The sequence below is a fragment of the Artemia franciscana genome, chromosome 1 (genome assembly GCF_032884065.1).
Source record: "Artemia franciscana chromosome 1, ASM3288406v1, whole genome shotgun sequence".
Classification (NCBI taxonomy): Eukaryota; Metazoa; Arthropoda; class Branchiopoda; order Anostraca; family Artemiidae; genus Artemia; species Artemia franciscana.
Window position 1 is genome coordinate 12,911,966 of NC_088863.1, and position 12,968 is coordinate 12,924,933.

The 12,968-nt window shown below is 34.6% G+C and overlaps 1 protein-coding gene across 1 annotated transcript in view; it reads right to left on the reverse strand.

Annotated features, from left to right (window-relative positions):
* Window positions 1–11,551: 11,551 nt before the first annotated feature.
* LOC136025869 (biotinidase-like) overlaps window positions 11,552–12,968 on the reverse strand; it is a 36,093-nt gene continuing 34,676 nt past the window's right edge. Inside the window, exon 6 of the mRNA XM_065701910.1 lies at window positions 11,552–12,289. Coding sequence (XP_065557982.1) covers window positions 11,586–12,289 — 704 coding nt within the window. The 3' untranslated portion in view covers window positions 11,552–11,585. The remainder of the gene's footprint in view (window positions 12,290–12,968) is intronic.

The window sequence follows — 12,968 nt, forward strand, 5'->3', positions numbered from 1 at the left end:
CAGAATGGGTACTGATCACAAAATTTTCATCGGGCTGAGCATTCAGAAAGTCATCCAGAGCTACTTCGTAAGGTTATTCTATGACAGATTAGGGTCAGAGAATTCGGATCTATATTATACATACCATTCACCCTCTGGAATGTCAGCTGAGGACGGTGACAAATTAGGAGGTGCTGAGGAGGAGACAAATTTAAATAAAATATTTTGATCTTGCTTTGCACGGACAGAATAGCTATTAATAAGACCCCTATAATGCTGAGCAAGAATTTTTGAAAACTTTCACTTCGTAGAGATGCTTATGTCATTCACATGCTCGGGTTTTAAAAACTGCGGCTTATTAATTCTTGACGCCCCAAGGGACGGCGGTTCCTAGGGTTGGTGGCCTCCAGGGCAAAATTAGTTACGGCACCCCGTACCAACTCAAAAATAAATATAAAGCCCCAGAAGCCCCAACCGTGGCGTCCCCCAGCCATGGCTCCGGGGTGACTTTCCATTGCACAGCTTGACCTCCATTAAACGGACCTACTTCAATGAGACCTTAAAAAACAACAGATTAAAAAAACAAACAATAAGAACAACAACAAATAAAAACAAACCTTAAGAAAACAACAACAAAAGGATATCAAATCTATTCTCTTTTTTATAATAGGAAGCTCAAGGCCCCCATCTGTGCTTTTAACCATCAAAAATATGCTGCTGTATAATTTTAAAGTGTGAAAACATCTAATTTATTTCCGCCGATCCGCTTAGGGCATGTAGACGGAGCCTTATTTTATTAAAACAACAAAATAGAACTCCTTTTCATAAATTATTTATCTCTTATTTTATTAAAACAACAAAATAGAGCTCTTTTTCATAAATTATTTATCTCTTATTTTTATTAAAACAACAAAATAGAACACTTTTTCATGTGTCAACTCGACATGCATTTATTTAAACCAAAAAACATTTGCAACAAAGAAGGAAATCAGTTAATTCTTTTCACAAAATGGTGGATTAAGATACGTGTATATTCCAGGGTATCTACAGGAAACATTCTGATTGAAATCTCAAGTTTTGCCCAAAATTTTAATTACAATTCGAAGTGTCAGTTCTCAAGCGGAAAAAAAACTTTATGAAAGAAAAGCGAAGAATCCTAACAATCAGTTTGCAAGGGGTTACTCGGCCAAATAGTAACCAAAACTGTAATAAATACCTCATACAAAATAACTTTTGAGAAACCATAAATGGACTAAAAAGGGAAAAATCATTTTTTTTGTTTTAAAAAATACTTTTGATATACATACTTTACCCATTATTCAAACTTGGTGCGCATTTTTAGTCAACTACCTATTGACACACAATTATATTTAAGTAAAATGCGCACCACATTCAAATTGCGTTTTAAACATGCGTATAAAAATCATTCTAAAGAACATAAGAAATTCTTTCCCCCTTTTTAGTTAATTTGTAAGATGTGGTTTAAAATTCTTTTTGTACAGTATTTATTAAACTCTTTTTTTTTTGTCTTAAATTATGCCTACTTAGTTGATCATCAAACAGTTCGTGGTAACGAACTGTAGTAAGGAGCGACCCGGCTCAATAGTAAACGAAACTCTAAAAAACGGAATTTTGATGCTAAAAGATACATCAAAAGAATCGTATTTTCACGCTGATTCTAAACATATAAGTTTCAATTAATTTAGTCTTTGTCATCAAAAGTTACCAGCCTGAGAAAATTTACCTTATTTTGGAAAATAGGGGGAAACATCCCCTAAAAGTCATAGAATCTTAATCACACCATCGCATTTGGCGTATCAGAGAACCCTATAGCAAAATTTCAAGCTCCTATCTAAAAAATGTGGAATTTCGTATTTTTTGCCAGAAGACAAATCACGGGTGCGTGTTTATTTGTTTGTTTGTCTTTTTTTTTTCTTTTCCCCAGGGGTCATCGTATCGACCAAGTGGTCCTAGAGTGTCGCAAGAGGGCTCATTCTTACGGAATGAAAAGTTCTAGTGCCCTTTTTAAGTGATAAAAAACATTGGAGGGCACCTAGGCCCCCTCCCACGCTCATTTTTTTCCAAAAGTCAATGGATTAAAATTTTGAGATAGCCATTTTGTTCCGCATAGTCGAAAACCGTAATAACTATGTCTTTGGCAATGACTTACTCCCCCACAATCCCTGGGGGAGGGGCTGCAAGTTACAAACTTTGACCAGTGTTTACATCTAGTAATGGTTATTGGGAAGTGTACAGACGTTTTCAGGGGGATTTTTTTGGTTTGGGGGGTGGGGTTGATGGGATGGGGTTATGTGGGAGGATCTTTCCTTAGATTAATATTTCATGGGGGAAGAAAAATTCAATGAAAAGGGCGCAGGATTTTCTAGCATTACTATAAAAAAACAATGAAAAAATAAACATGAAAACGTTTTTTCAATTGAAAGTAAGGAATAGCATTGAAATTTAAAACGAACAGAGATTATTTCGCATATGAGGGGTTCTAAAAATATTTTAGTATAAAGAGCGAGGTATTTAGGAGGAGATAAATACCTCGCTCTTTATGCTAAAATATTTTTAGTAATTTCAACTATTTATTCTACGGCCTTTTTGATTCAGGGGTCATTCTTAAAGAATTGGGATAAAACTTACGATTTAGTGTAAAGAGCGAGGTATTAACGAGGGTACAAGCCCCCTCGTACACATAATCTATCTATATATATAAAATAAGTTGTCTGTGTGTGTGTGGGTCTGTCGGGTGACGTCACGTTTGTGTGTCGACTGACGTCATGTTTTCAACTGACGAAATTACAGACCCGGACATCGGGACACAAATGACGACCGGGACACCGGTACATAGGGAATATAAATGACGACACTCAAAGAGAAAGTGACCGGGACAAAAGGAATGTTCGATTAGCAATCACCATCAACAAAGCACCGGGACACAAATGACGACCGGGACACAGGGAGTATAAATGACGACCAGGACATAAGTAAAAAAAAAACTAAAAAAACTAAAAAAAAGGTAAAAAATACAAAAAAACTAAAAAGAAAAAAAAAACTAAAAACTAATAAAAAACTAAAAAAGCTAAAAAACTAAAAAAACTAAAAAAGAAAAAAAATAAAAAAGGAAAAAAAATGAAAAATAAAGGAGAAAAACAAAACTAAAAAAACGAATGTATATACAGACCGGGACACCGGGATACAAATGACGACCGGGACACAGGGAATATAAATGCCGACCGGGACACAACTACAACGGGGACGCCAGGGGGCACAGGGGGATATAAATGACGACCGGGACACCGGGACACAAGGAATATAAATGACGCCCGGGACACTCAAAGAGAAATCACAGACTGGGACACAAATGACGACCGGGACACAGGGAATATAAATGACGACCGGGACACAGGGACACAACTACAAAGGGGACGCCGGGGGGCACAGGAGGATATATAAATGACGACGGCGACACAGGGAATGGTCGATTAGCAATCACCATCAACAAAGCTCAAGGGTAATCATTAGAATCATGATGTATAGATCTGAATACGGATTGTTTTCCCATGAACCATTATATGTTGCATCTTCAAGAGTCGGTAAGCCTGACAATATATTTATATGCACAGACAACAGCAAAGAATGTTGTATATTCGCAAGTTTTACGTAGTTAAAAACACACACACACATATATATATATATATATATATATATATATATATATATATATATATATATATATATATATATATATATATATATATATATATATATATATATATATATATATATATATATATACATATATATTCACAGGTGGGACATAGGGGCACAACTACAATGGCGCGTAACTAATATGGCGCGTAACGACTTACGCACGCGGGGGGGCTGTTGGGGTTGCGCGGAGCGCCACCCCAACAGCTAGTAAAAATATAAGAATATAAAAGTTTGTTATGTAAGTTAATTCTTAAGTTACGCATATTTTTTACTAATAAAAACGTTCGTTAAAAATTAAAAGTTCTAGTAGCCTTTTTAAGTAACCGAAAAATTGGAGGGCAGCTAGGCCTCCCTCCCCACCCCTTATTTCTCAAAATCGTCTGATCAAAACTAAGAGAAAGCCATTTAGCCAAAAAACAATTAATATACAAATTTCATTTCAATAGTTTATGTGCGGAGAGCCAAAATCAAACATGCATTAATTCAAAAACGTCCAGAAATTAAATAAAAAAAACTAGTTTTTTTTAACTGAAAGTAAGGAGCGACATTAAAAGTTAAAACGAACAGAAATTACTCCGTATATGAAGTGGGTTGTCCCCTCCACATTCCCTCGCTCTTTACGCTAAAGTTTGACTCTTTGCCACAATTCTACTTTTTGAAACAATTAAAAGCTTTAGCGTAAAGAGCGAGGCGTTGAGGAGGGGACAACCCATTTCATATACGGATTAATTTCTGTTCGTTTTAAGTTTCAATGTCGCTCTTTACTTTCAGTTAAAAAAACTAGTTTTTTTAATTTAATTACATACTATATCCAGTATGCTATGAATATTCTGACACGCAACGAGAAGAATTTTATTCCCTTGTGGTAAAATCTGCTATCTGTTTACAGAGATCCTTAAATCTTAAAAAAATTCTATACTAGGATTCAAACCTGGGCCTACTGAGATAAATCGAGCTATCCTAGCTGCTAAACCATGTAGGACCTTACAGCGAGAGTAATATATAAAAGAGTAATGTTTATAGAATGATTGTATGAAGCAACATAGATACATCCTCCTTCGTGAAAATAGCGTAAAGGTAAGAATGCCTGGCAACCAACACCATACTCCTGAGAGCAGCATCCCCTTACTGCTTTTACAATCGTCCCTAAGGGGTAAACCTGAAGCTGCTTGCACCTCAAGGTGTTATTATACGCACCTGGGTCTGATGAATAACGTTTCCTCCCATCATCAACTACTTGATGGCAGAACATACCGACAAATAAAAATTTGTTGACGATTTGTCACTCTTACTCCCCTATCTTCTTCATGGAAATGTTCCCACCAAACAATTCCCAGAAATTACTTTCGATCTACTAAGTTCACTGTGCTCAGATACGAAATTGACTATTAGCTCTGTTAAGTCAAAAGTACTTAAACTGAAAGAGAGACTTCTTCCCCCCTGATATTCCTTTCCCTGTTGTGAGTGGGGTGAAAATACTAGGCGTCATTTTCTTGCGTGATTGCACCTTTACTACCCATATCAATAGTGTGACCCGTAAAGCAAATGCATCTCGGCAAACCCTTTCAAAAATGAATATGGAAATGGGAGCAGGTCAATAGTTTTATTTATAGATGTAGATGTAACGAAATTTAAAACAGAATTTGTTTTAAGAGGCTGGAAGGGGAAGGGGGCAAATACAATGCAGGTTCAAAGGATTGTATAGGTGTACATCACTGTAGTTTCAATACGGGCTTAAAGTGCTTCAAGTGAGCGGTCCTCGTAGAAGGCTATACATCCTCAAAGAATGAGGCCATTAAGACACATTTAAATGATTTAGCGGATAATGGGGGTGGGGAGAGGGCAGAGTTTCCTAAAGCAGCTAATAAGTAAAACAGCTAATAATTCAATTCCATGGCTGCGCAATATAAATTATCCAATGACTCTATCACGAGAAGACGAGTTGGGAACTGAAAATGTGCTGGGTGTACAAGAAAAATTTGTTGATGATTGTGGAGATATAGCAGTCCCCGACCATGGTTACTTAATTAATCCAATTTTCGTCGTGAGGGAGTAACTTTCGGGGGTTGGCACATTTAACTTGTAATATAAATGCTAGACAGCAATACGATTTGAAATTCATGTTACCAGCGAAGGCAAGTTTGCAAAAAGATGAAGTTGTAGATGGCACATGGGTAGATGGGTCTTTTTCTCATAATATTATACCCAAATAATCTGAGACGCTGCTGCTCTTAGAATTCAAATGAACAATAATTGAAATGAACAGAATAATACGTACTTGTATAAATCCCCTTTTAAGATTCCTGTAGTTTTCCCCACAATCTTTAAGTCAACTCATTCAAGTAGAGAAAAGCAACGATTTTAATTCTTATCTCTCCAAAACAGCACTTACAGATGATTTACTAGCGTGTATGAACATACACCCAAATGAGTACTACAACTCCATTTCGAGGCTACGTGAGGAAAAATTACCACCCATCGAAGCGTTTTATGATTCACTTCACCATCGTCAATGCACCACTGCCGATTATGTATTTGCTAAAAAGGTTGGGCAAAGGGAGGGTATAAAAATGGGATGGATTATTAAAATGTACATGGCAAGGGATGCGTTGACGTTTTTGGATATTGTCTGTAAAACACGGATAAAATTTACAGGGACTTTGGGTCACACTATTGTATAGTCATATGATTAACCAATTTATATGCTATTTATAGCAATGACATATTAACAGAAATACGGTTGTATTACTTCTTTTTTATAATTCACTTTCTTCCCGACTTTGCATTCGTACATCGTAGATACATAACGCTCCAGACTATTTATAAATTGATTATTGAGTGTGCTGATCATTTATCTACTCCTTTAACGGCAATTTTAAACCAGTGTTTTATTGATGGTGTTTTTCCATGTATTTTTAAACAGGCGTATGTAACGCCAATCCCCAAATGCAAGGTACCTAAAGATATAACCGAGATGAGGCCGATTTCGAAAACTCCAGCTCTCTCAAAAGTATTTGAAAGTTTTATTTTTGATTGTTTATTTGAGGACATAAATGATAATATTAATCCCCAACAATTTGGATTTAGATCTGGGCATAGTACTGTTAATTATTTGGTTGTATTGTTGGATACTATCCTTAAGCACTTAGAAAATAATAGGGCCTATGTTGATGCATCATTTGCAGACATAGTTAAGGCTTTTGATAGTCTTGATCATAATGTAGTTGTGGAAGAAGCAAAGGCTATGGGTGCCCGTCCATTTGTTGTACGAATGCTCGCTAGTTTTCTTTTTGAAAGATCTCACTGTGTCCAACTTCCTGATCATGAGCCATCTGAATTTGTAAATATTTTTTGTGGTTTGCCACAAGGGACTAAATTAGGCCCGCTTTCTTTTCTTATTGTTTTTAATCGTATTTTAACAACAATTCGTGAGCGTTTTAAATTTGCTGATGATTTAACTGTTTTATCACTGTGACTAAGCCCTCCGACTACTGAACAGTCTGACTTGATCAAAATCTATCATGATTTAAAAGCTGAATTAGGAAAGGTAAAACTGACTATCAGTGAAACTAAGAGCTTTTATATGACGTTTTCCTTCCTAAAGGGTAACAACCACTCTTCTTATAATTCCTTACTGCCAACAAAGAAAACTGTTAAAATACTTGGGATTATTTTGGACGATGATTTAAGATGGAATTCGCACGTTGACTATCTGACTAAAAAAGGCGCCTCGCTTTTACATTCATTTTCCAACCTAAAAAGATTCGGTACACCAACTGAGGTTTTAAAGTCTGTATACTGCAGCTATGTTAGACCTTCTCTTGAGTATGCATGCCCTGCTTGGCATCTGGGATTGACAAAAGATCAAACAGATATACTTGAGACAATACAAAAAAAGCTATAAAAATTATACTTGGACAGAACTACTAGACTTACGAGGATGCACTGAAACAACTCAATTTGGACTCACTTGATAGTCGTAGACATGGCTTAACATATAGATTTAGACTACATTGTTTGAATTCCCCAGCTCATTGTCGTCTACTACCCAACTTTGAGAGCCCCCCAACTGAAGGACCAGTTACTCGACTCCGACAAATAAAAAAGAATTGACCACAGTTACTGACTTGCTCAGCCTATAGTACTGAGAGATATCGTAAATCATTTGTTCCATATTTTACCCGTCATTTTAATAATATTGACGCGACTAATATTTAATGTTTGATTAATATGTGTTTGATTAACATAATGTTTGTTTAAATTTTGCTGTGAGGGTTTTTGAAGGTATAAATTATTTTTGTCATGACATGCTAATGCTAGCTCCGGCTATTGTAGTGAATAAATATATTCTATTCTATTCTATTCTATTCTATTCTATTCTATTCTATTCTATTCTATTCTATTCTATTCTATTCTATTCTATTCTATTTTATTCTATTCTATTCTATTCTATTCTATTCTATTCTATTCTATTCTATTCTATTCTATTCTATTCTATTCTATTCTATTCTATTCTATTCTATTCTATTCTATTCTATTCTATTTCTAATAAGCTATCCCGACAAAAATCGTAGCACCTTAGGAGCTGACCGTGGTGACAACCTTGTTTGTAAGTATCCCAAATCCTGTGATTCTTTTGTAAAATCTTCATAAATCAGCGCTAAAAGTTTTTATTCTATTTTTAAGTTAAATTCTATAAAATTACAAATTGAAATAAATTTTATGGACTTCAATACTGCTCATAAAATCATATAAATCATTGTTAAAATTGTTGCTAATTGTAGCACTTTACGAGCAAACCGTGGTGGCGAGCTTGACACACTGGCAGAGTCGGCAAGTTGAGTAAACCGCGGTAATCAAAAATGGAGGTTGTCATCAAAAATGTCGGATGTTGTCATCAAAAATGGAATTTTGATGACAACGTATACATCATTCGAATTGTCCCAAAAACTCATGTGATCTTAATGAAAACCACACATTCAGATTCGGTATATCAGAGAATCACACTGTTAAGTTTCCAAGCTCCTATGTACAAAAATACAAAATTTTGCATTATTTGCCAGAAGAAAGACCACAGATGTGTGTTTATTTAATTTTTTCCCCCAGGGATAATGGTAGCGAACCATCGGTCCTAAAAGATTGGGAGAGGGTTCATTCGAGCTGGATTCAAAACCTTTAGTGCTCTTTTTAAAAGCTCAAAATAATTGAAGGGCCACTGGACCCCTTACCACGCCCCCTTTTTCCCAAGCACATATGATTAAACTTTTGAGATAACCGTTTGATTTAGGATATTTGGAAAGTCTAATGGCTATTTTCTTGGAGATGACATAATACGTGGGGTAAGAGACTAGGCTTGGAAATTATTAAGAAGAAGACTTAGATTTATATTCTAAATTTTTTTTGCGCACCCCTCCACTCCAAAATGTTTGCATACTCTTCTCCACCACCTTAGAGAGGCTGTTGTTTACAAATCCGGATGATCCGTCCTGTCGCAGTTGTCCTCTTATAGAAAATCCTTTCACGATTGTGTGGCGATTCATAATCTGGCATGGGGAGTGGCATCAAAACGTCCAATGAGTATGATCCGGTCCTAAATCTAAGTTTTTTCTGGTCGCTGAAATTTTTCTGGTCGCTAAAATTAAAAGTTTTTTCTCCTGTTTTTCTAAACAATTAATATTTACAACTTTGGATGTCAAATAGTCTGCCTACAGATATGACCACCCTTGTTGGTATATCTGGCTAAATTTTTTCGAAAAGATTCTTTGCTTGAATTCTTTATTTTAGGATTGCCTAGTTCAATTCTTTTGTATCTATTTATATTCTTCACCAATTCAATGAAGTATGCAGGGACAAGTTTTCACTGAAGAGAAAATTTAATTGCAAGTTCTTACAATATTGTTTTCGTATGATCGAATTTTTTGCTCATTTTTTAATTATAAGAAACGTGAGTACGAGTTTCATTAAAATCCCTTGACTTTTTTGGAATTTTCCCCCCTTTTTTGAAAATCAGGCAAATTTTCTCAGGATGGTAGCTTTTGATGGGTAACATTAACTTTAATGAAGTTTGTCATATCCAGAATCAACACAAAAAGTTAATTCAGGTTACTGCAAGTTTCGATTACTTCTTCCAATTTCGATTGTGAGTTTCAAGTTTCAGATTGCTCCTTGCTCACACCACTGTTCTTACTTACAGTTTATTGCCAAGTAATGTTTGATGTAAAGAGTTAACTAAAACTTATTAAAAATAAGCACACAATTGGGGGAAGAGAGAAAAGTATTGAGCATAGTTGGCTGAAGGTGGTGTATGCGCAGGTGTTGTGGGTGTTAAAATTTTGTCAGTAGTAGTCTGATTAATAATCTAGACTCTCTATGCATCTTTACACGCTCATCGTTTTGACTCCAGAGAATAGCAGGAAAAGAAAAAGCATGATTAGTGGGGAGTTTGGGGGCAGGGAATGGGAATTATCAAGGAAGACAAGCCTTCCCTTGGATTGTTTTAAGATAAGTTGAACTTAATATAATTTTAAGTTTAAGAAAGGCAAACTTCAAAACTCAAATTTGGATGCTAGATACCAAATTAATGCCACAAACTTTTTGTCACAGTAACATTATTAACACAAATGTCAAAGTTTTTAAGCTCAGCCAAAATGGGTTTCAGAGTCGGCCTAGACCTAAACGGGGACATGGAGAAATCTAGGGAAGGTAATGAAGAAAGGTGGGTCAAAGCATAGGAAGACTGGCCTCTTTACCTCCATCTCATCTCCTAGCTGGAGGGTCATGAAATGGAGATCACTACCATTGGCTTGGACGGCAAAGTTCAATGTCGTATTTTAAAAAAATCTTTTTACCACAGTTTTTGAGCGCTATTTCTCGATCTGGTTGCTCCAAAATTTCATGGACATGATTTCTTTTTCTTATTTTTTTCTGATTTTTTTTCTGATTTTTGTTTTTCAGAAGAGCATTTGAGAATAATTTGTACACTCTTTTGAGTGAATGTGTATTAACCAAGAAGCTGTATATAAAATTTGGTGCGATTAACCAGTACTATTATTTAATAGAAAAGCCTTTAAAATAAATATAAAATGTTCCAAAGATGAAAATAATAGACCCCCAAATACTTTATCTTTTGACATTTTTACCTGGTAGCTCTAAACGAGAGAAGAACATCCTTAAATTAGGTGTGAAGGTATTGTCAGACAATATTAAAATAATTTGAAATTTAATTGGAGACAGCAAACAGAGAGCCTCTAAGTAAAGAGAGGTGTAGGAAAGCCATGTGCAAAGGTGGTGGTCTAAGGCGAGTCTGTGCTATAATGCGTTCGGAGCATTATAAAATAGAATAAATATCTTGTCCTCATCTTTTCAATGTAAATTTTATGGCTGTTATTACAACTTTATGGCTTTACAAATTTTTACAAATATTTACAAATATTTACAAATATTACAAATATTATATTTACATATTCACTTATATATTTACAAATATTAAAATAATTAAAATAATATATTAATATTATATAAAATTAATATTATTTTAAATAAAATTTAATTTTAATTAAAATTAATTAATGAAATTTTTTAATTAATTAAAATTACACAATAATATAATATATAATTATTAATAATATATAATATAGATAAAATAATATAATATAATTAGAATAAAATATTAAAATGATGTATATTTACAAACATATATTTACAAATATCAATATTAAAATAAATATTGACAAATATTACAAACTTATGGCTGTTATTACAATTTTATGTTGTTTCTGTTTTGCATAGCAAACAAAAGAAATAGACAGCCCTTGCAGAAATATAAAAATTCATTGAGATAAAAAGCACACAATTTTATGTCGTATTTCCATAAAACTTTCTTTATTTCAATATAAATCATAGGAAAAGCCGTAAAGAGAAAAAGTAAGCAGTTCATCAAGTGCATGATTACTTTTTAGCGTAAAAAAACTATCAAAATTTGAGAAACCATAGCTGTTTGGCTCAAAAAGCTGCAAGTTACCATCAATAACAGATGGAAGTGGATACTTTAGCTGAAAATTTCCTCGAAGCTCCAGGCTTTCAAATGTAGTAGTATCAGCATCTCTTTGACCACACGAAGATATAAGCTCATCTTTACAAGCAAGAACACCACAAGTTTCAATATAGATGGCATACTGTCCTCCACCAACATACCTCACACCATTATAAGCGACTAACTTATAGTGAGTTTTTTTAGTTGGGTTTAGTGTGTAGATAACAGAGCAGCATGTGCTATTATGGCAGATGTTTGTAATGTTTGATGTCTGATCAATATCAGTATGATTGTAGTAGAGAAGATTTTCAGAAAGGATATAGTGTTCTCCTTGTAGGAATGACATATTTTTTGTTGAAGTTTTGTCTCTACTCAATATCACTTCACTAATTTCATCTATTATAATCCTGGTTTTTGAGGTTATGCTGAAAGTGTATTGGTGATCCTTCATTCCTTGAAAAATTCCAGAGCCAAGCTGACCACCACTGGGCTGGTGGTAACCAGATACAAGGAAGGTTGCATTCAACCCTTGTGCCAACCCTGATTGGATTTGAGGTGCTGTAAAAAAGGAAATAAGGAAATAAAAAAAAGGCAAAAAGGAAATACTTTGTATTTCCTTAGTAAAGGAAATACGAAGTAAAAAAGGTTGCATTCAACCCTTGTGCCAACCATGATTGGATTTGAGGTGGTGTAAAAAAGGAAATAAGGAAATAAAAAAAAAAAGCAAAACAGGAAATACTTCGTATTTCCTTAGTAAAGGAAATACGAAGTAAAAAAGGTTGCATTCAACCCTTGTGCCAACCCTGATTGGATTTGAGGTGCTGTAAAAAAGGAAATAAGGAAATAAAAAAAAGGAAAAAAGGAAATACTTCGTAGTTCCTTAGTAAAGGAAATACGAAGTAAAAAAGGTTGCATTCAACCCTTGTGCCAACCCTGATTGGATTTGAGGTGCTGTAAAAAAGGAAATAAGGAAATAAATAAAACAGGAAAAAAGGAAATACTTCGTATTTCCTTAGTAAAGGAAATACGAAGTAAAAAAGGAATAAAAATTTCAGTATTTCATACGGCATCCGACCAGTACATAATAATTCAATTTTAAGCCAGGATATCACTATGTGAAGAATTTTTTCAAGAAAAATCTTGAATTGTCCCCTGATCCAAAAACCAGAATTCAAGCCCCCCTCCCTCCCCGCCTCATAAGTAGTGTAGAAATATTCAATGCAGTACATTCTAACTT